At 35.9% G+C, this 20475-nt stretch overlaps 1 protein-coding gene across 1 annotated transcript in view; it reads left to right on the top strand.

The window, feature by feature from the left end:
- The window catches only part of LOC141408102 (uncharacterized), a 79052-nt gene extending 59717 nt beyond the window's left edge, over positions 1 to 19335 (top strand). Inside the window, exon 6 of the mRNA XM_074007700.1 lies at positions 18947 to 19335. Coding sequence (XP_073863801.1) covers positions 18947 to 19134 — 188 coding nt within the window. The 3' untranslated portion in view covers positions 19135 to 19335. The remainder of the gene's footprint in view (positions 1 to 18946) is intronic.
- The last annotated feature ends 1140 nt before the right edge of the window (positions 19336 to 20475 follow it).

Here is a 20475-nt window from a genome sequence, read left to right as displayed (position 1 = left end):
CCAACGAGCACCCAAGTTTGAGAACGACTCTACTAAAATAATTATAATGAAAAAACAGGTGTCTTCTGTTCCACTGTTTCTAACTCCTTAATTCTACTTTCCATGACAGTTTTTCTCAAAGTTTGGACCTAAGAGCAGTAGCATTGGCATCACCAGTGAGTCTTTATTTATTTATTTATTTTTTGAGATGAGGTCTCACTCTGTCACCCAGGTTGGAGTGCAGTGGCATGATCTTGGCTCTCTGCAAACTCTGCCTCCCAGGCTCAAACGATCCTCCCACCTCAGCTCCCCATTAGCTGGGACCACAGGTGTGCACCACTATGCCTGGCTAATTTTTGTATTTTCTGTAGAGAGAGGGTTTCACCATGTTGCCCAGGCTAGGAATGAGCTTTTTAGAAATGTACATTCATGGAGCCTACTCCAACCTATTGAACCAGAATCTCTGAGGTTCCACAAAGCTGGAAGCATCACACTACCTGACTTCAAACTATACTACAAGGCTACAGTAACCAAAACAGCATGGTACTGGTACCAAAACAGAGATATGGACCAATGGAACAGAACAGAGGCCTCAGAAATAACACCACACATCTACAACCATCTGATCTTTGACAAACCTGACAAAAACAAGAAATGGGGAAAGGATTCCCTATTTAATAAATGGTGCTGGGAAAACTGGCTAGCCATATGTAGAAAGCTGAAACTGAATCCCTTCCTTACACCTTATACAAAAATTAATTCAAGATGGATTAAAGACTTAAATGTTAGACCTAAAACCATGAAAACTCTAGAAGAAAACCTAGGCAATACCATTCAGGATATAGGCATGGGCAAGGACTTCATGACTAAAACACCAAAAGCAATGACAACAAAAGCCAAAATAGACAAATGGGATCTAATTAATCTAAAGAGCTTCTGCACAGCAAAATAAACTGCCAACAGAGTGAACAGGAAACCTACAGAATGGGAGAAAATTTTGCAATCTACCCATCTGACAAAGGGCTAATATCCAGAATCTACAAAGAACTTAAACAAATTTACAAGAAAAAAACAAACAACTCCGTCAAAAAGTGGGCAAAGGATATGAACAGGCACTTCTCAATAGAAGACATTTATGCAGCCAACAGACACACGAAAAAAATGCTCATCATCACTGGTCATCAGAGAAATGCAAATCAAAACCACAATGAGATACCATCTCACACCAGTTAGAATGGCAATCATTAAAAAGTCAGGAAACGACAGATGCTGGAAACGATGTGGAGAAATAGAAACACTTTTACACTGTTGGTGGGAGTGTAAATTAGTTCAACCATTGTGAAAGATGGTGTGGCGATTCCTCAAGGATCTAGAACTAGAAATATCATTTGACCCAGCAATCCCATTACTGGGTATATACCCAAAGGATTTTAAATCATGCCACTATAAAGACACATGCACACGTATGTTTACTGAGGCAGTGTTCACAATAGCAAAGACTTGGAAGCAACCCAGATGTTCATCAGTGATAGACTTGATTAAGAAAATGTGGCACATATACACCATGGAATACTATGCAGCCATAAAAAAGGATGAGTTCATGTCCTTTGTAGGGATATGGATGAAGCTGGAAACCATTATTCTGAGCAAACTATCACAAGGACAGAAAAGCAAACACTGCAAGTTCTCACTCATAGGTGGGAATTGAACAATGAGAACCCTTGGACACAAGAAGGGGAACATCACACACCGGGGCCTGTTATAGGGTGGGAGGAGGGGGGGGATAGCATTAGGATAAATACCTAATGTAAATGACAAGTTAGTGGGTGCAGCAAACCAACATGGCACATGTATACCTGTGTAACAAACCTGCTTGTTGTGAACATGTACCCTAGAACTTAAAGTATAATTTAAAAAATACAAAATTAAAAACAAACAATCTCTGAGGTTCCAGTTAACTGTAATTATTCATGTTAAAATTAGCCTTACCCTATGAGGTATCATTTTTCACTATTTTTAGCAGTATCCTCTATATTTACCTCCATGTCTGAATAATATGTTCATAATCCTATTTCTTGATCTGACAATTTTATACTTTATCTATTGACTTCCTGTTATAGCAAATAAGGATTTATTTAGTTTTTTGTACTTTTCCCCCTCCTCTCATCCTACCAGTAGAGTTATATCACAATATTTTGCTAAATCAATTACTCTGTTTATATTTAATACTATGAAAATATTGTTCCCTGCAAAGCTAAATAAACCTATGCTTTTATACCTTTTATTATATACTTATTTTTTTCCTAAGATTAATAATTGCCTGGTTTGTTTATTGGTTCATTTTCTATGTATCTACTCTTAATTTTTAAATATGCTCCACTAAATCTGTTATATGCCCACTAATATAATTTTCAAGTATTCAAAACAGATATTTTGCCCATCTCATTTGGAAATCTGTGCCCTCACCTCTTCATCCATTTGCTGTGATTTGAACTGGTTATTTTCTGAAGTCAGCTATGCAGTTGACATTCTGGATCTTGCCCTTGCCCTTTCTTCTCACACTATATCCAGGCAAATATGCTGCCTTTACCTTCAAAATGTATTTGGAGTCTGAGTCTGATCCCATCTTTTTTTTTTTGAGATGGAGTCTCACTCTGTTGCCCAGGCTGGAATGCAGTGGTGCGATCTCGGCTCACTGCAACCTCTGCCTCCCAAGTTCAAGTGATTCTCCTGCCTCAGCCTCCCGAGTAGCTGGGATTACAGGAATGCACCACCACGCCCGGCTAATTTTTGTATTTTTAGTCAAGATGGGGTTTCCGCATTTTGGTCAGGCTGGTCTCGAACTCCTCACCTCAGGTGATCCACCTGCTTGGGCCTCCCAAAGTGCTGAGATTACAGGTGTGAGCCACCACGCCCAGCCTTATCCCATCTCTTGACCTCCTCTGCTACCATCCTGCCCAAGCCACCATCATCTCTCTTAAACACTGAAGTAGCCTGCCTAACTCTTCCACCCATTCACCCTTTCAGCTAAAAATGTAGCACAGATCATATCTCATATATTTATTAGTTAAGTGCAAGTAACAAAAGGAACCATATGCCATTTGGGAAATGTTTGTTTCTTTTTCTAAGTGTATATGTAGTGGAAAGGTTTCGGGCGGCAGTTGGTGGTGGTGGTGAACAGATTATGGGTATGGGAATTCTATATACATTCTCACTGATTGCCCTGTAGCAGACCAATGTTATTGAAAACATAGCAAATTTTTTTTAACATTTCCGCAATAAGTACTTACTATGCACTGTGAGGTTAAAGTAGAAGAAGATTCTTGCCTGTGAAAATTTACAAATTTCTGTAGGAGATAAAACATGTACATATACCACACTGAAAGAACAAAACAATATTTGATTATATGTAGAAACTAGTATTATAGACTCCTTAGAAATTCAGAGAGAGAATGCAGCATTTTGGCTGATTAATAATATACTAAAAGCAGGATTTGAGTTTGAATTTAAAATATGGGTGATATTAATATTTTACTTCCAGTGACTGCAAGGAGAATTTTAGGCTGAGATAATGATGATGAGATTAAAGGTATGCAACAGGAAGTTTTATTAAGGTTCTCCAGATAAATGAAAAACAATAAGATAGAAAGGTAAATATTAATAGATTAGAGAAGAGAGTTATTATGGGAATTGGCTCACATTGCTTTGGAGACTGAGAAATTCCATGATATGCCATCTACAAGCTGGAGAGCCAGGGATGCTGGCAGCATGGCTCAGTCCAAGTCCAAAGTCCTGAGAACTTGAGGGAGTAAAGGGATGCTGGGTTAAGTCCCAGTATCCAAAGATCAGAGAACCTGAGGTTTTGATGTGCCAGGGCAGGAGAAGATGAGTGTTTCAGCTCCAGAAGAGTGAGCAGATTCAGCTTTATCCTGCCCTTTTGTTTTATCCAGACCCTAAGCCAATTGGATGGTGCTCGTCCACAGGGGAGGGTGGATCTTCCTTACTCAGTCCACTGATTCAAATGCCAATCTCTTCCAGAAACAGCTGCACAGACATACTTAGGAATAATGCTTTACCAGTTATTACTAGCTGGGTATTTCTTAACTCAGTCAAGTTGGCATCCAAAATTAACCATCACAGAAATATATACCCAATTTAAAGAGAATGTGGACCAGGACAATTTGATATGTAAGATTTGTGCCAAGGAGTAGCTGAAAATAAGATGAAATGGATAGATAGGTTTTTATTATTGTTCAGTATCTAGTGGATCAGTTCCACTTATCTTATTGATTTAATTAACCTTTGATATATCATGGGCAATTATAATAGTTCTCAGCTAACCCAAGAAAATAGATTTATTATTATCTCCTTTTTATAGATGAGGAAACTTGAGGCCTAAGGAGGTTAAATAATTTGCCTAAGGTCAAAAGACTAAGAATGTGGTGTAGTTAATATTTGAACTATGCAATCTCATTTCTGAGCCTATGCTCTTAAACACTGCCTTTACTGGCTTTCCTTGTCTATCAAATATGTTACAAATATCTTTTCAATTTCTCATTCATAATTTTAATTTTGTATGTGCTCTTTCTTACTGGATGATATTTAAAATTTTATGAAGAGGCCAGGTGCAGTGGCTCATGCCTATAATACCAGAACTTTGAGAGACCGAGGCAGGAGGATCACTTAAGCCCAGGAGTTCAATGTTGCAGTGATTCATTGGGGCCTGTCGGGTGGGGTGGGGTAGGGGGAGAGAGGATCAGGAAAAATAGCTAATGCATGCTGGGCTTAATACCTAGGCAATGGGTTGACAGGTACAGCAAACCACAATGGCACACATTTATCTACATAACAAACCTGCACATCCTGCACATGTATCCTGGAACTTAAAATAAAACAAACAAAAGTTGCAGTGATCTATGATTGTGCCACTGCACTCAAGCCTAGGCAACAGAGCAAGACTCTGTCTCTAAAATAAATTAAATTAAAATTTTAAAAATCACAAAGTTTTATGTAGTCAAAGTTTCAATATTTTTCTTAATTTTATTTAGTTTTGTTTCATAAGGCTTAGTATAAAGAATAATAAAATATTTCCTATTATATTTTCTTTTGAATTTTTAACTTTATGATAATTAATCATAAATCTTTTATTGTATTTGTCTATGGCCTGAAGTAGGGATCTAATTTCACTTTTCTTCCAAATAGCTAGCCAATTATCCTCAAAATATGTCCTTTTTAAAATGACTTGACATGCCACCTTGATAGAGTAGATGTTGAGATTTGCCAGTTGCTGGACATTCTACCAATAAGTGTTTCATTCTGGTTAAGAAGAATTCTTTTAAAAGTGTAACCCTGGAAGGAATATTAGTTAGAAACACTGTAATGTAAATTAGTTAGATAATACTGGGTTCTATTGATACCCAGGTGAGATAAATGTAGCTAAAAATAGTAATTTTGGCTCTGGAGGTCAAATCTTCCTGGGGACGAGGATGTTAAAAGTAGAAAAAATTTTTCATGTGGCATGAATAAGAGAAACTATTGTTTTCTTCACAATTGTTGCCGTTGACAAAGCTCTCATATTTTTTATGACAATTACTGAAGTATTATCTGGCACCAGTTGAAATAATAAGGACTTATAATATGGCTTTTTAGTAAGCAAATCACTCCAAATTTTTCTAATATTTTCAGCTTTAAACCAATGAAAAAGCCATAAAAATAGCCATAAGGATAAATAGTTCAATGAAGACCCTTTCTTTGTAAATGTGAAACTAAGACAGATTTTTGGAGAAAATCTCAAATCTTTTCATTTCCTCTGGGGACAGCATTATGCAGGTATGTTAGTAGTCTTTCTGTAGAGTATCAAGAAATCCATCTGCAAATAATGAATAATTTCCTCCCATTTCACTATGTGCATGCTCTGAACAATTAATGTCCTTACTTGCCTTCACAATGGTTCAGTGTGATCTAACACAGATTGAGCCATCTGTCTGTGTTTTCTTCCATTTGCAACATTTGTTCTTCCTGCTGATCTGACTGCTTCTTTTCTCTGCTTTCTCATTCAGATTGAGCAAGCTTTCCCAGAAATGTACTTGTTAGCCAGAAGCAAGTCTCTTGGACTACAGAAATATAAAATATTCTCCTACTATATTCATCCTGTTAGTAACATTTTTAAAAACACTTTTTAAAAAAGTATATTTCCTGGAAAGCATACCAGGTTCTTACAGAATTTTTAACCTCTTGGCAAAATCAAATATATGTAAATCTAAAATCATGTTTGGAAGAAATAAATACAATTTTCTGTAAATGTGGTCCTGAGGATCATTAGTGTCTTGTTCTAGTGAAGTTCCAATATTCCTTCTTAAGAAGAGCATCTCAGTACATCCTACTGGAATCAGTTGGCTTCCTCTTGAAGTACATTATTTTCATGTTCCCTCAGTGAAAGTCCTTTGGTGCTAAATCCTGTTTTCAATTTTTTTTTGGATAGTATCTTTATTTTGTTTTCCTTCTCAGAAGATCTTTCAATTGTATATTATTTCATTATCTTCTGACTCCTTTTTTTTTTTTTTTTTTTTTTTTTTTTTTTTAAAGCAATGGGGTCTTGCTGTGTTGCCTAGGATGGTCTCAAACCCCCTGGCTCAAGCAATTCTCCCACCTCAGCTTCCTGAGTAGCTGGGACTGCAGGTGCACAACACCACACCTGGCCCATTGTTGTTATTAAGAAATTAAGCTGTCAGTTTAATTGTGTCCCCTTTGTTGGGTAATCTACCATTTCTTTCTAGTTGCTTTTAAGATTTTCTTCTTGTCTTTGTTGTTTTGCAGCTTCACTCTATTTTGAGGTGGGAATTTCTTTTATTTATACTGTTCGGGATTTGTTGACCTTCCTGAATTTGATAATTGATGTCTTTCATCAACTTTTTAAGATTATTAGTCATTATTTCTTTAAATATTGCTTCTCCTTATTTGAATTACCTCTTCCTGGAATGCTAATTAGCTCTTCTCACTCTATATTCTATGTTTGTAAACCTCTCTATACCTGTCTCTCTGAGCTGCAATTTGAATAATTTTTCAATTTTATAATCCATTCATTAATTCTAATTAGCTGTATCTAATCTGCTTTTTAACCTTTTGATTGAGTTTTAAATTTCATTACATTTTCGTTTTTGAAAGTTCAGTATGGTTAGTTTTCAATTTTCCTGATGAGTTTTGTCTCATTGATTTGTTTTTCATTGCTCATATTTGTCAACCCCTGTTATATTTCTGAAAACATAGTTAACAATTTTTTTTTTTTAATCTAATAGTTTCAATACCTGAAGTCTGTCAGGGTCTTATTATTCACTGTGTTGTTTACTCCTGTTTCTGATGGCTTATTTTCTTTTGTGTTTGTGATTTGAAAATTGTTATTAAATAATACTTGGAACTTTATCTGTAGGAATTCCTTGAAGCTAGCGTAAGTGTACACTCCTCTAGGGAGAGGGGCCTGTAAACACAATACACCCAACTCCACTTAAGTTTCAACCTTCCATTAATGTAGATTTAGGCCCTAAATTCTTGTGAGGTTCAGAAAAAGGTCACAGTTTTCTGTGGAGAGACTTAAGCAAACAAACAAACTTTTATCCAGAGCCAATGCTGAGACAGGTCATCTATTTGATTACAAGGTCAAGTTGCTTTCTTTTCTACTTCACTCCTTCCCTGAGATGCTAGGTCTTCCAGGGCTCCACCTTTATGCAGCATGATCTTTGTTCCCATACTCTCTTCTGCACAGTAGCTCTAACCTACCATGATTCAGAGTTGGCCAAGAATTTGCTGGCTTCAGAGTTTTCATATCTTCTTGATCTTGTGTTCCTGATGCAGTCCTATATTTGGTGGATTTCTCTTAGTTTATTGCAGGTTCATTCAATAATTAAAGTGAACTATCTTTAATTTTATAGAACATTTTTAGATGTTCTGTGGAAGGAAGGTTTTTTGGATCTCTCCAATATTCTGCCACACTACTGATTATTTCTCTTTCATTTTTGAAAGGTAATTTCACTAAATACAGAATTTTAGGTTGATTTTTATTTCTTTCAACAGTTTAAATATTTCACTCCATTCTCTTCTTGCTTGCATCATTTCTGATGAGAAGTCTGCTATGCTTTATTATCTGTTTTTCTGTATATGTAAGGTGCTTTTTCCACCTTGCTTAAAAAATTAATATCTTTGGTATAAATTTAAGGGCTACAAGTGCAGTTTTGTTACATTGATGTATATTGTACTGGTGAAGTCTGGGCAAGATTTCCTTTTTCTTTAGTTTTCTGAAATTTGAATATGATATGCTTAGGTATGGGTTCTTTCTGTTTTCATATGTATACTATTTGGTATTTTCTGAGCTTGCTGTATCTGTGGTTTAGTGGCCATCATTAATTTAGGAAAGATATGGGCCATTAATCCTTCAAATATTTCTTCTGCTCTGTTTTTTCTTTCTTTTTCAGATATTATAATTGTATGTATGTTTCATCTTTTGCAGTTGTCCCACAGTTCTTGGATGTTCTGTTCTGTGTTTTTTCATTCACTCTTTGCATTTCAGTTTGGAAATTTTCTGTGGGACTATTTATCTATAAGGTCATTGATTCTTTCCTCAGCCATGTTAAGTCTACTGATGAGCTCATTGAAAACATTCTTCATTACTGTCACTCTATTTTTATTTCTGGCATTTCTTTTTTATTATTTTGGAGAATTCCCATCATTTTTGTTTATATTACCATCAGGTCTTGTGTTTATCTACTTTTCCCACTAGAGCCCTTAACATACATTTTAAATTTCCTATCTTATAATTCCAACATCTGTGACATAACTGAGTCTGGTTTTTATGGTTGCTGTATTTTTTCAGACTATTTTTTCTTGACTTCAGCTTGTTTTGTAATTTTATGTTAAAAGCTAGACATGTTATATCAGGTAGTAGGAACTGAGGCAAACAGGACTTTAGTAAAAGGATGTATGTCAATCTGGCCAGGAATCAGAGACTTCAAATTTCTCTAGCGTTCTGGGATTTTTGTTTTTATTTTGTCTGCACTCTTCATATGTACCTCATAGTTACTGTTCTTCAAAGACAGTCTGTATCTTGCAGTTCTTTCAGCTATATTCCACTGTTATTATATTTGAGACTTGCCTGTATGGTGGTAGGGTATGTGGGAGGAGAAGCACTTTATAATTTTCTGATTGACTCTCACTATTTTAGTGGGCTAAGCCTTGAGTCTATGGCCTTCACCAATGTTTCTGTCCTTTTTTTCAGTGTTACAGCATTTATTCCCTACTCTCTACTCTCTGGCTGCAATGTTGTCAATCTATTTCCTTAGGCGTGTCTCCAGTTGACCATGGTGTCTCTCCCCACCCTTAAATGAAATAGGAATGCCAAAAGGGGCTGTAGTGGGCAGGAATTCTTTTTCCCCACCTGGGATAAGTTATCAGAATTATACTTTGGCAAAGAAGTTTTCTCTGGAGAGTAGGTCTTCGTTATGGAGAAGGATCTACATATGGTTTGCACATAGATCCCCTTCAAACTCCCTCTTTTCCAGCCAGAACCAATAGTGAATTTCTCTGGGATCTTCACGATGAAAATTTGGTGAGACTCAGAAAGACCATAAAAGTGTGAGGCCTGCAGTCTCCAGGAGTTTCTTATTCTCAGACTAGTCTACACTCAGCCTCCAGCAATTTATCAAAACTATTACTTTTAAGTGTTTCTAACAGTTTATGTCTCCAGCGGCTTCTGCTCCAAGTTAAGCAGATATCAGTTGCTCTATTTCTCTGGGAGAATGTGCCTCTGCGGATTTCAGGATGGTGGTTTGATCCAAAGCATTAGTTCTATGATGGGTCCAAGAAGGGTCATTTGATTTTTTAGTTTGTTCAGATCGTTCTTGTTGTAAAGACAACTTCTGAGATCTTTAAATGTTGGAGCTGAAACAAGTTTACTACTTAAGATTTTCAATATAATTTGGGTTCTTTGTTTTCAAACAAAAGAAGCTGTCTAGCTAACTTAAGTGAAAAGACATTTGTCGGAAGGATATTAAGAACCAAGGCAGCTCTGGGCATCAGTAAACAAGAACTATAGGAAAGTTTTATCAGCAAAATTTTAGTTAACACATCTCCACTAGATGTTCAACTGTTTTCAAAATCTTTATTCATCTACTCAAGATTCCAATTTCAGGAATTCTGGGACGAAGGTGTTGAGGTGGCTGCAGTTTTTTAATATTCTTGAATTCTTGCATAAAATTAGAGGAAGCAGCTAGATAGCAAAACTATCTGGAGATCATTTACAACAGAACTAGATTATAAGATGTTCCTCAAAGCCTAAAATACCAATATCTTCAGGCCTGTGGTTATCACTGTCTTTATTGAAGAAACCTATAAAATTCAGGATGATGATGATTTTTATAAGGAGGGAATAGTCTTTGGGATGAGCTAAATGAAGGGGTTCTGAAGTGGCTGAAAAAGTCCTTAATGTAGATGGTAGTTGAAAGATTGTTTGCATTGTAATAATTCACTAAACCATACATTTGTGTTTTTTTCCATATCTGTGTTTTATAATAAAAAGGCTATACATTTTTAAAATTATATTCTGGAAAAAAGAGAATATAATTATCTAGCCTAATTTGTTATACAGGGATATCCTGTATGGGATATGTTAGTCCTACCAGATTGTGTTCATAGGGTTAGAAGTTATTCCCCTAAAGGAAATAAGGTTGCTTCCATATGGATAAATGAATGCTAGGCAGCCCAATAATTTTCTATTACAATACAACATTTTTATAGATTTGGGATAGCCCTCTTGTGGTATATATCAACTCTATTATTGTAAGCAGCAAACAAATTATGTGAGGAAGGCCATTCAAAAGAAGAAAGTTCTAAAATTCAGCCACTAGGAAATGAACAAATTAAAAAAAATAGTTTTATAAGCAACGGTTTTACAAGTGTTAGTGTGTAGCTAATTAAAGATGACACTTAAACAATATTTATAATGAACAAATATATTGAATATAGAGAACTTTTCCCATTGCTCATTTTTGTTGTCTTTGTTGAGGATCAGATGGCTGTACGTGTACAGTTTTATTTCTTCATTCTATTCCACTGGTCTATGTGTCTGTTTTTGTACCATTACCATGCTGTTTTGGTTACTGTAGTCTTATAGTATAGTTTGAAATCAGGTAATGTGATACCTCTAGCTTGAACTGAATTGAGAATAAATGTGCTGTGAGAAAGTGAAGACAAAAAGATAGACTATGCCTGGAAGTCTGAATGAGAAGAGAAAATAGTTGGTGGTATTAGGAGGAATATGAATTAAGGAGTTGATTTTTTAACATGAGAGAAACTAATTATCATCTGAGAGCATGCTGCTAGTAGAGAAGGAAAATTTCACATGGTGAAAGAGAGAGGTAGTAAGGCCAAGAAGAGGTGAGAGAGTCTGGGATCAAGGGCACAGCTAGAGGGACTGGCCCTGCATATAAGGATAGACAACTAATCCTAAAATGAAATTAGATCTGTGTAGATGCATGTATATTTGTAGGGGTGGGAAAGAAGTTTAGGAACATGATATCTAATGCCTTTGAGTTTATTAATTAAGAAGCTGAGTCATCTGCAAAAAGTAAGGATAGGTAGTAGGGAATCAGGAGGGGGCTTGTAGATACCAGTGAAGATTTGGAAATAGCTGTAAGGATTGGAAATAAAAACTTACCAAGGACAACTAAAAGGATTGACAGGACACATTGAATATTCAGATTTGACTGATAAAATTATTCATTAATGTGCCTAAATGCTTAATGTTTTCTAGTTTTCTTGAGCATACTTTTTTAAAAAAGATTTGTCAACAGTTATTTATCTAAAGGGATAAAAAGAAAAGGAAGATGGATTCATCATATATTAATAGTTTCTTGTGTATAGGAATCTTATTTTTGGAACTTAATTTCAGAGTAGTATTTCATATTATAAGCAAATGTAATATTTTTTTCTTTAGTGAAACCACTCAAACATAACTTGTATAATTCACATATTACCTTAGTTCTTTGAGGCCACCTTAGATATGGGTGAGACTGACTTAATCCAACATTATCCTGTGGATTGTAGACTTACAAAATTTTTGTTAAAGGCAGTCAGATCACCTGGGCAGTTGTGATCCCATAGTCATTTCTTACTCTGGGCTCTTTTTTTTTTCAATTTACTCAGTCTAGTTTACAGATCATACAACACTCTGTTCATGTCGCTTACGTTTCATAGCATGTTAACTCAGTTCTGGATTTTGGACTTTTTCCTTAATAAGGCCATTAAAAACATTTGGTAGGGCATGGTGACTCATGTCTGTAATCCCAGCACTTTGGGGGTCAAGGTAGGCGGATCACCTGAGGTCGGGAGTTCAAGACCAGCCTGATCAATATGGAGAAACCCCATATCTATTTTAAAAAAATACAAAATTAGCTGGACATGGTGGCGCATGCCTGTAATCCCAGCTACTCAGGAGGCTGAGTCAGGAGAATTGCTTGAACCCGGGAGGCAGAGGTTTCAGTGAGCTGAGATCATGCCATTGCACTCCAGCCTAGGCAACAAGAGAGAAACTCTGTCTCAAAAAAAAAAAAAAAAAAAAAAAAAAATTCACACTCACAGCATATATATGTAGAAATTTTTGCTGAAGGCTGGTAGTATGCAGGGATTCATTTCATATCACAGTAAAATAAAAACTCAACTTGAGGTCAGCCTCCTGTACTTTTCTTATTCTTCTCAGTTTCTGTCCTCTTCTCTAAGGAGCAAAATCTCAGTTTCTCTTATTCTTTAGTAGCAGAATAATTTAGTTCTCTATGTCCCCTATACCTAAATTCAGCTTGAGGAACATCGTGGCCTATCAAAACCCAGTAAAGTGCTCAACAGAACAAATGGGCCTTCTTTAGAAATGTTTTTTTGCACCCCTCACATACATTTGTACATTTGTAGCCAATTTCAAGTCTTTTTCTTTTTCAGGCCTCATAATGAAAAATTTTTTTATTTTATTATTTTTTTCTTTTTTTTAAAGAATATGCCATTAGACAAAATAATACTGTATCTAAGCTGGAAGAAAACTTAAACACTGCCCCTTACCCCTGTATTTTACCAAAATGAATGAGGCAGGTCATATAGTTTTCATACTCTTGAGCTTCCAAAACTCTTTTATATAAATGTTGTAGTTTATAAAACACCTCAAGTTTCCAAACCAGACCATGATTTTCATTAAGACACCAAAGTCACATAATTTCTTCAATATTTGATTTAAACTGTGATGTCATTGGTAGGGATCTTTTATTGACCATCATGGTACAGTGTCATTACATATTCCTAAAAATCCGTATGTCAGATTTACTATTCTCTTTACTAAGAGAAAAAAAAAAAATCAGATTTGCTGTGGTAACTGCTATACCTCACTTTTCTTAAGTTAATGAAGCTTTCCTCTGAAAAAGCCAACAAGGTTCTATATCTTTTCCTGAGGATGGTTTGTTGAGTCTGTATGGAGAATCAAGAAAACAGTTTATAACACTAAATTTGCCACTAGCTGCTTATGTCAACTAGTTATGTCAGTTATTGTATAACCAAACCTAATTATTTATTAATTGCCTCTTCACAGAGATGAAATAAAGAAGAAAAAGAAACTGTTTGAGGATAGCTTAAAAAGTAAAAGCAACTTAGAAGATGAGAACATAGCAAAATGACCCAGTGAGTCCAAGATAGTGCTCTAGGGATGCTGAAGTGACCAATCAATTATGAAGAAGATGACAAGTACATATGACATGCTGGCCTCATCTGTGAGATGGGATCTAAAATATCAACAAGAATACACAGGAAGTATTTTAATAGGAGGATAAAAAGGAGCCTGTGATTTCCAGAAAACGATGCTCCTGTATCCAAGGAAAATACTCTCCCAGCACAAACACAGCAGGCTTTCCAGATTCAAGATGCCGGTCCAGATTCCAGATTCAAGAAGCCATTATATTAATGCAAATTTAACTTAATGAAAAATGTTTCATGCTGTGTCTATAAAATGTGATTAGAAATCATTACAGTAGCTGGGTGTGGTGGCTCACGCCTGTAATCCCAGCACTTTGGGAAGCCGAGGCAGTCAGATCACCTGAGGTTGGGAGTTCGCGACCAGCCTGACCAACATGGAAAAACTCCATCTCTACTAAAAATACAAAATTAGCTGGGCGTGGTGGCGCTTGCCTGTAATCCCAGCTACTGAACCCGGGAGGCGGAGGTTGTGGTAGGCCGAGATTGTGCCATTGCACTCCAGCCTGGGTAACAAGAGTGAAACTCCATCTAAAAAAAAAAAAAAAAGAAGGAAAACATTTAACATTAATAAAAGTGAGATGACAAAATATCTGAGGCATGGATAGCATAAAAGGCACCAGTAGTAAGAGAAGTTACCTATTGCTGAAACATGGAATTGTAAGGAATAAAGAAAGTGGGGAGATTGCCATTCGATGAGCAACATAAGCTTAGATGACAGAGGCCTAGGTTTTGTGGAGAAGGGGTAAATGATGACTATAATGTCTGAAGACTAAGAAATCAGAAAGACTGCTCAGCAGGCAAGAACATTTTATTTGATACTGTATGACCACATGTGAAAAGAACATCTTATCTGATTCTGTATGTGTTAGTCTGATTCTATGAATGTCAGTAGTGTTGTACTTCTGCATTAGACATGGGAAAATTGTAAACATCAATGATAGGATGTTTTCTAGGACCTTCTGAGGAGTCACAGAATCCTTCAGAAAGAGGAGACTGGAGTTGGTAACTTAAAGCAAAAATTAATGGAATATTGATTGAGTTTGAGATATGTGTAAGCCTAATAATTCACAATTGAACAGTGGAGAATAATAGTGTAAGCACCATTTATTGAGTACCTTCACTATACCACGTACTGTACTACTCATTTTACAAATGGAATCTCATTTAACTTACATAATAAATGAGGCATTTTTTTTCAGTTTTAGAAATGAAAAAAAAAAAAAAATTGAGATGAATTAGATGCGTTCCAAATACTGGAATCTGTAACTTAATGGGAAGTTCCAAGAAGGCATGTTTATACAAGAAAAGCTTGGTAATCTCAACCTAGGGATGATGAGATAGTATAATCTACTTTGTGCTTTATTGCAGAAGTTAAGACATGAGCTAAACTTGGGTCATTAGTGGAGAAGTAATTATCAAAATCTTGTCCTCACCTTGCTACCTTTTCAAACACTAATCACTAGCCAATATTACTATGCTTAACATGTGAATAGAATCCAAAATATCATGGAGATTATCTTCTAGTGAGGGAAAAAGATCACAGACAAGTAGACAAATATTGAAGTAATTTCCAGTAGTAATATGGCTGTGAAGAAAATGTGATGGTAAGATGGTTGAGGTTAACTTTAATTAGGGTGGTTAGGGAAGGTTTCCCTGAGGAGGCAAAATTTGAGCTGATTGTCAATATGAAGTCAGCCATCTGAAGATCTGGCAGAAAATAATTTCAGATAAACAAGGTAAATATTTTGGAAATTATCTGATTATTAAATATGGATGGTCTATTTTATAGCCCTGTATTGTTTCAGAATTGACAATATTTCACTGAATGAAGAGTTTCAGTTTGTCCTGGGAAGTATTTCCCCTAACTCTTCTAATATTTAAACACTCAGTGGTTCAGTTTGTTTCTAAGATTCCACTATCAATATACGGGCTAGCTTCTTGTGTGGAGGCCTCTTGTGGTCTTTTCTGCTTCTGTTCCTGCTCCTAAAGGAGAAAGCATCTCCTTAGCTGTGGTATATCATTTACAAAGACTGCTACAATGATTTCTCTCATCTGTATACATTTCTTTGCAACTGTGATTTTGCTACTTGTTTCATCAAGTGGTGAAATCCTTTCTCTGCACCCTTAAAACTGGGCTGGCCTTCTAACCTGCCTTACCAATAGAATGCAATGGAAGTAATATTTTGGGACTTCTAAGCCTAGGCATCAGGAAACCTTTGAAGCTTTTGCTCTTATCCTCTTGGAATGTTGCCATCACCACATGAAGATGCCCCAGTCAGTCTCCTTGAGGATGAGGAGACCACATGGAGACAGAAGGCCAGCCAAAGCTGTCACCACTCAGCAGACTTTTGAGTAAGGCTATCTTGGACCATGTGTCCCAAGTGACCTCCAGATGACAGCATCTGCATAAGTGACCCAATGTGAGGTCAGCAGACAAACCATTCCACTGAAACCAGCTCAGGTTTCTGACCCATAGAATTATGAGCAAATAAAATGTTTGTCATTTTAGGCCACTAAGTTTGTTATGCAGCAATAGATCATTATGAAACTAGCTAAGCTCCAAAAATCTTTCTTTGGGGCTTTATGTCATTTTGCTCTGAACTTGAAGTTGCTGACTGAATGCTTCTTCAAGAGGTCTCTTGAAAGATGCCAGAATACATTACACTAAGCTTTCCCTCATTTAAAAAATTATTTCACTTCAAGAATATATATCAGCAGAATTGAAGATTGTTTCTACTCTTTGATGGAGAAAGGATTCTTCACCTATTATTCTGAACTAATAGGCATATTATGATACCATGGAACCTGCACAGATAGATTCATAGTCCTTTCTCACTATTTCCAAACTCTTGCTTTCTTTTAACACAAACTCTAAATTCCCAGCTTAGGAACTTCTACATTCTGTGCTACTCACCAAGTATGGGTATCTGGCATTTTGAGTACCAAAATCTTGACTACTGTTTATCTATTGATTACTGGTATTTCAAATACCTGCCATTAGTAGTCAAAAGGGAAATTTTGCTTTGGAATGTTATGAAGATATAATTGAGAGTAGCAGAACCCACATTAATGAAGGAATCATATGTACTTTTAGCATACTATGTAGCTCAGGTTTTAATTAGTGCCTCCTCCCTGTTAAGATTTGGAAGGATAGGAAGACATTGGCTACCATGATCTTTAAATTTTTCATTATCTGACTACATTTATTTATTGATCTATTTATTTTGCTACTGGCTACACTTATTCTTTTTTTGCTGCTAAACAGATCCAGGTTGAATTTTCCTTCTTTAGTTAAAAAGAATGCCTGCTATATCTCGTTTTAGGTACCCTCCCTTTTTGCTCCTATGGAGTTTGATGAATAGAAGTAAGTTTCTGATGAGTATTTACTTAAAGGTCTTCCTATGTCATACTCACAATCCCACCATCCTATTGTTACGTTGTACATCATTTAATCAGTGTCCCTTTTCTACTACCCTATCATCATCAGCTATGGTAAAGTTACCCATTTGCTGGCCCACTGGGCTTTGTGTGGTTTATCCAAGCAATGACACTTGAATATGAATGATACTAGTTTCTCCAAGGGCTTTCTTTGTTGCCCATGCAATATCTTGAGCATTTTATTTTTAACTCCAGTTTTTCTTCATGGCGTCATATCCCTTTTAGATCACCCTCTTTCTATTCTAAGCTTGTGTTGCCTTTTAGCCTAGGCACTCAACTTCCTGCTTCCTGTTTAAAAAACAGGTCTCAGTTTAGAGTAGAAATAAAATGGCATTTTCTGAACTCAATTGTTGAGATTATTCTGTTATTCACTGGACTGCATATCCAGCTCTGCACACTTCCCCATATTCCTGATGATTAACATTTATGTGTTCTTCAGAGATAATGTTTCCAAATATCCTTTAGTTATGGTATTATAGTACACAACATGAACCTTCAAACATTTTTAGATGTTGGACAGATAAATCTCATTAAGTGCTTTTTCTTGAGGGATAGCAGATTTATAAATGGCATGTTTTTATAGAATTATGAATCTTTAACATTTTCATTTTGGGAATGTTCTTCTGTGATTTCACATTATTATCCTCTAAATGTGAAGGGCTAAGAGCAAAATGAGCTGGAAGTGTTTGTAGGACTCTCAATCTAAATTTTGAGATATATGGAAGAGTATGTAGACATTGATTACTATTTATGAGGTCCTCCCTTAGTGAAACAAAACATAAAATCCCAAAACAATACTCTAAAATTAAAGGTTTAATTTGTTAAGCCTAATACTTCTTAATTAAATTTTTTGGATGACATAAGTCCTACATACATATGTTGTCATTACAAAAAATTAATATTATTTGGGAGCATGTAGAACAAAAACATAAGTATTTCTTATCTTAGTTTGGGTTCTTACCAAAGAAGAGTCTAAGAAAATGACTTAAGTATAGGTATGCTGATTGGGAGGTGATCCTCGGAAGCACAAGAGGAGTGAAGAAAGTGAGATGGGAAAATGAAAAAGGCCAGTAAAGTGTGTGGTAACAAAACAAATGGATTGCTATTGTAGACAACTGAGGCTCAATTTTGCTGAGGAACCTCTAAGGAATCTTGTAGGATTGTAGAAATGTACTTCAGAATTGTCCCCCTAAACTCTATTCTTTTCCTTAGTGTATTTGTTTAGTCCTAGGCTAATTAATACCTTACTGTTTTATTCTAGTTTGTTTTGATTTCATAGTATGTTTTGATTTCTAGTAGAATAAATTATCTTCCCTATTATTCTATTATTATTCTTTTTAAAACTTAATGTTTATAAATCTTTTCTGTAATTTTTGGAATAAGCTAATTAAGATTTATTTTTTTAAAATACTGAGGAGATTTGAATCAGAATTGCTTTGCTTTACAATATTGTGTCTTCCTATCGAGGAACATCATGTCTTCATTTAGTTGGATGTTTTATGTGTTTAAGTTCTGCTTTTAAAAATAGATTTTGTACATTTCCTGTTTCATTTACTCCTCAATATTTTATAGTTCTTATTGCTACTGTGAATAGTCTTTGTAGTATTATAAAAACATGTGTAGTGAATTTCTATAATTCCTAAGCATCCATTTGAATATAGGTTGGATTTTCTCACAGCAGAAGCAGGGCTTACTTACCCTTGACCCAGTTTTCAGTTTCTCACCTCCTCCTACTTTCTCTGTGTGGTCAATCCAGATATCTGTCTTGTACAACTGCCTCCTGGTGACCACCTCCCTGTGAAACATGCAGATACAACCTACTTGACCTGCCTCGCTGACCCCTACAGTTTGCACGGACTGCACAGATATACCACGGTGACCACCTCTCAGTCACAGAGTGCCCCCACAGAACTCATGCTTTCTTGCTTTAAATCAACCCATTAGAATTCCCCTTGGGAAACTTTCTTGCATAATGTCCTGGGCCCCAATAAAGGCTTGTCCCATAGCTCGTCTCTCTCTTTCTCTTGTTCTTTAACTTCTGGTTGAGTATACGTGTCCTGGATGATTCCCCCTTTCCAACAGGCTTTGTGAAGCATGCTGCCCTCTTCTCTTATGGATCTGTAAGTAATAAAACTGTTTCTGTTATTTATGTGTTTTGTTGCACTGCCTCCTTTGTGTCTTACCTGACCAACACATCTGAATCTAGCTTCTGTCCTAGACAGGGCAGAAGGCTCTTCTAAAGGTTAAGGCCCTCCTAGAGAATGGCTATCTAGGTAGGAAAAATGGACTCTGGTCACATAAGGGCCACAGTCTAAACAAATTTCCTGTGAGAGGGACACCTGGTCAGTTTAGACACTTAGGCATTAGACTGTCAACCAGGATAAAAAACTATCCTGTGAAATGCACGACGTAACCGTCTATAACTACCTCCTCTGGAGTCCCATCAGGACAGGGCTAGAATTAGAGCCACTCCCTAGAGAAAGACCTATAGACCAAAGTTTTTTTTAAAATTATGGAACATGTTATTGGTAACGTGTAAGAAAGCTATTTATATCTGCGGTAGACAATGTATCTAGTAACTGGTTATTTGTAGGCAGATTTTTACCCCTTTACATTCTCTCCCTTTCAAACCTCTTTTATTAGCAGAAGGAGACACAATCTTGCTGCTGCCTTTTCCATCCCATATTCTTGGAGATTAAAGATAAGACTATAGTTTATTTTTCTGACTCTTTTAACTATAGCTTACTTCCCTTTTGGGAAGGGTAAGTAATCAATCTAATTTCCTCTACCTCCATTGTATACTGGTCCACTGAAATACGTTTTTTTGCCTTTCACATTCTGGCTTAAGTATGGCTAGAATTTTTTTAAAACTTGGTAAATTCTAATGGATGTCAAGGAAATACTGGTAACAATAAAAACAAAAACCTACATTGATAGAAGTACAGAATTTTAACCATAGCACTGTTTACTTAAAAATGATAAACATTTTAAAAATAAGAAACATTTATTTCCAAATATCAACATATTTCTTTCCACTGTAACTGAGCCTCTTCTTCATTATTAGTTCTGCTGACATAAAAAAGAAGTAGAAAAGCTTGTATAGAATTCTTTGGTATTGATTTTATATTAGTAATCTGTTTATAATGTAATATTTTTTTCCAAATTCAAGTATAAATTATTCCTAATAATCCAACTTTTTAAAGTCCTTGCCCTAGTCCAAACCAAGTTCTTGTTACCCCCATCCCTTTCAAGTAAATCTTTTTACGAAATTATCTGAGCTTCTGA

This window comes from Macaca fascicularis, chromosome 11 (assembly GCF_037993035.2).
Source record: "Macaca fascicularis isolate 582-1 chromosome 11, T2T-MFA8v1.1".
Taxonomy (NCBI): domain Eukaryota; kingdom Metazoa; phylum Chordata; class Mammalia; order Primates; family Cercopithecidae; genus Macaca; species Macaca fascicularis.
This window is presented reverse-complemented; position numbering and strand designations above follow the sequence as displayed.